This window comes from Pinus tabuliformis, chromosome 8 (genome assembly GCF_031772625.1).
Source record: "Pinus tabuliformis cultivar Carrire ecotype Pingquan chromosome 8, CPIR1, whole genome shotgun sequence".
NCBI classification, from domain to species: Eukaryota; Viridiplantae; Streptophyta; class Pinopsida; order Pinales; family Pinaceae; genus Pinus; species Pinus tabuliformis.
Window position 1 is genome coordinate 1931751915 of NC_142294.1, and position 1861 is coordinate 1931753775.

Consider the following 1861-nt stretch of genomic DNA (forward strand, 5'->3'; position numbering starts at 1 on the left):
ATATGATATTCAAAATTTTGTAGCAAAATGTTTGGTTTGCCAACAAAATAAACTGAGACAATTAAGACCCTGATTTTGTTACAACCTTTATCCAGTCCAAGTAAACGTTGGGAGGAGGTTTCAATGGATTTTATCACAGGTTTACCCAAGTGTGAAAGAAAGAGTGTGAGGGTTTCTGATGTGCTAATCCCGTTGCAGGGCTAGAAGTGGTCATCTCTCGTTTCGCAGCACTGTTACGAAAAGGTCAAGAGCTAACCGACCGGATGGGAGCAGAGGGGTCCAGTGGGACCCCTACTTTCAAACAGATAATCATGCAGAATCAGAGGCAAAATAAGAAGGAAGGGGTCAAGATTTCTGGGCTTGACAATAACAAGTAGAATGGCAGGAGGAATAAGGAGAAAATACAAGGGGAAACTGACAAGCCAGAAAGCACAACGGAAGGCAAAGGCAAAGTGGATGAAAGCCTGACAGGAACTAAAGACAAAATCGCCTCAATAATTAAATCATCAGAAAACGAGGAGCGACAAGCAGGAGAAGACAGGGAGCAAACAGATAATAGGCAAGGAAAGCCGGAAAAGGAGGGGGAGACAAGCACAAGCCCCAATAGATACTCTTCATCAAATGGGGTCTGCAAACCAAAAAATACCAATAACCTCAGGGTAGTAATAACTGACCCAGAGATTCAGGCATACAGAGAGCACATGGCAGAACATGCTGTCATTTGCAAATTTATGGGTATTTGGCCATCTGAAAGGACTCTTTGTCATTGGATCAGACAACAATGGAAGCCGAGGGGGGATGTTAAACTTCATTTGGGAGCCAAGGGATTCTTCACAGTTGTATTCTCCAACCTAGAAGACAAGGATAGAATTTTTGAGGGTGGCCCATACTTTCTGGCTTCAGCTGGTCTGTACATGCGACCATGGAAACCAAACTTCGCCCCAGAGAAAGAATCTTTTACTCAAGTCCCAGTCTGGATTCATTTGTTCTCTCTCCCAATAGATTATTGGGGTCTAAATGCCTTGAAACAAATTGGTGACCAGTTGGGAACATTCATCAAGGCCTCGGAAGCAACATTACAAAAGAGATACACATCTTACGCCAGAATCTGTGTTGAAATGGACGTTTCCGGGGCACTGCATGAGGGGCTCTGGCTGGAATATAGGGACGAGGATTATTTTCAGGCCATAGACTATGAGTAGATTCCCTTCCGGTGCCGCAAATGTCATGAACATGGGCATTTGATGAGAGATTGCCCTATGATTAGGAAGGAAGTAGAGACCGAAACAGCACAAGCCAACAAAGACAAAGAAACCTTCATAAAACCCAAGTCTAGACAGAGAGCTAATAGAAGGAAGAATAACAAAGGTAATACAGACAGAAACAACCACAGCAACTCTTTTGTGATCTTAGATCTTGAAACAGATTCGGAGGACAAGCACAAAACCCTAACATCAAATGCAGGGCATGATGAAAAGGAAGAACCAACCAGGGAAGGAACGGATGAAGGAGACCTCAACAACGAAGTTCAAATGCAGGAGAGAACAGAGGAGATGGAAGAAGAAACTGATATGCTCACCAGTGATGGCGGAAGTGAGGATCAAGAGTGGGAAGAGGCGCTAGCCAGGGAGGGGATGAATCTACCAGTAATTGTTGAGAACTGGAAGGCTCGAGGAATAGAAAATGCACCGGAAGAAGAAATCAAGAAGGTAAACGACCTGTTCATAGCAAGGCAAAAAGTAGAATTAGAAAAGCAGAATAGGAAGCTAGGTATAGTAAAAGGCAATAGCCTCCACTCGAAAAGTCTCCTATGGAAAACATCCAGCTCAAAGATGAAGAAAAGAAGAGGTCGTAGAACTAG

At 43.6% G+C, this 1861-nt stretch overlaps 1 protein-coding gene across 1 annotated transcript; it reads left to right on the forward strand.

Moving 5' to 3' along the window:
- Positions 1-701: 701 nt before the first annotated feature.
- On the forward strand, positions 702-1202 carry LOC149244228 (uncharacterized). The gene has a single exon (XM_089371477.1). The coding sequence runs from the start codon at positions 702-704 to the stop codon at positions 1200-1202; it is 501 nt and encodes a 166-aa protein (XP_089227603.1).
- The last annotated feature ends 659 nt before the right edge of the window (positions 1203-1861 follow it).

Coding starts and splice junctions, on each gene's coding strand:
- LOC149244228 (XM_089371477.1), top strand. CDS start 702: ATGGCAGAACATGCTGTCATTTGCAAATTTATGGGTATTTGGCCATCT.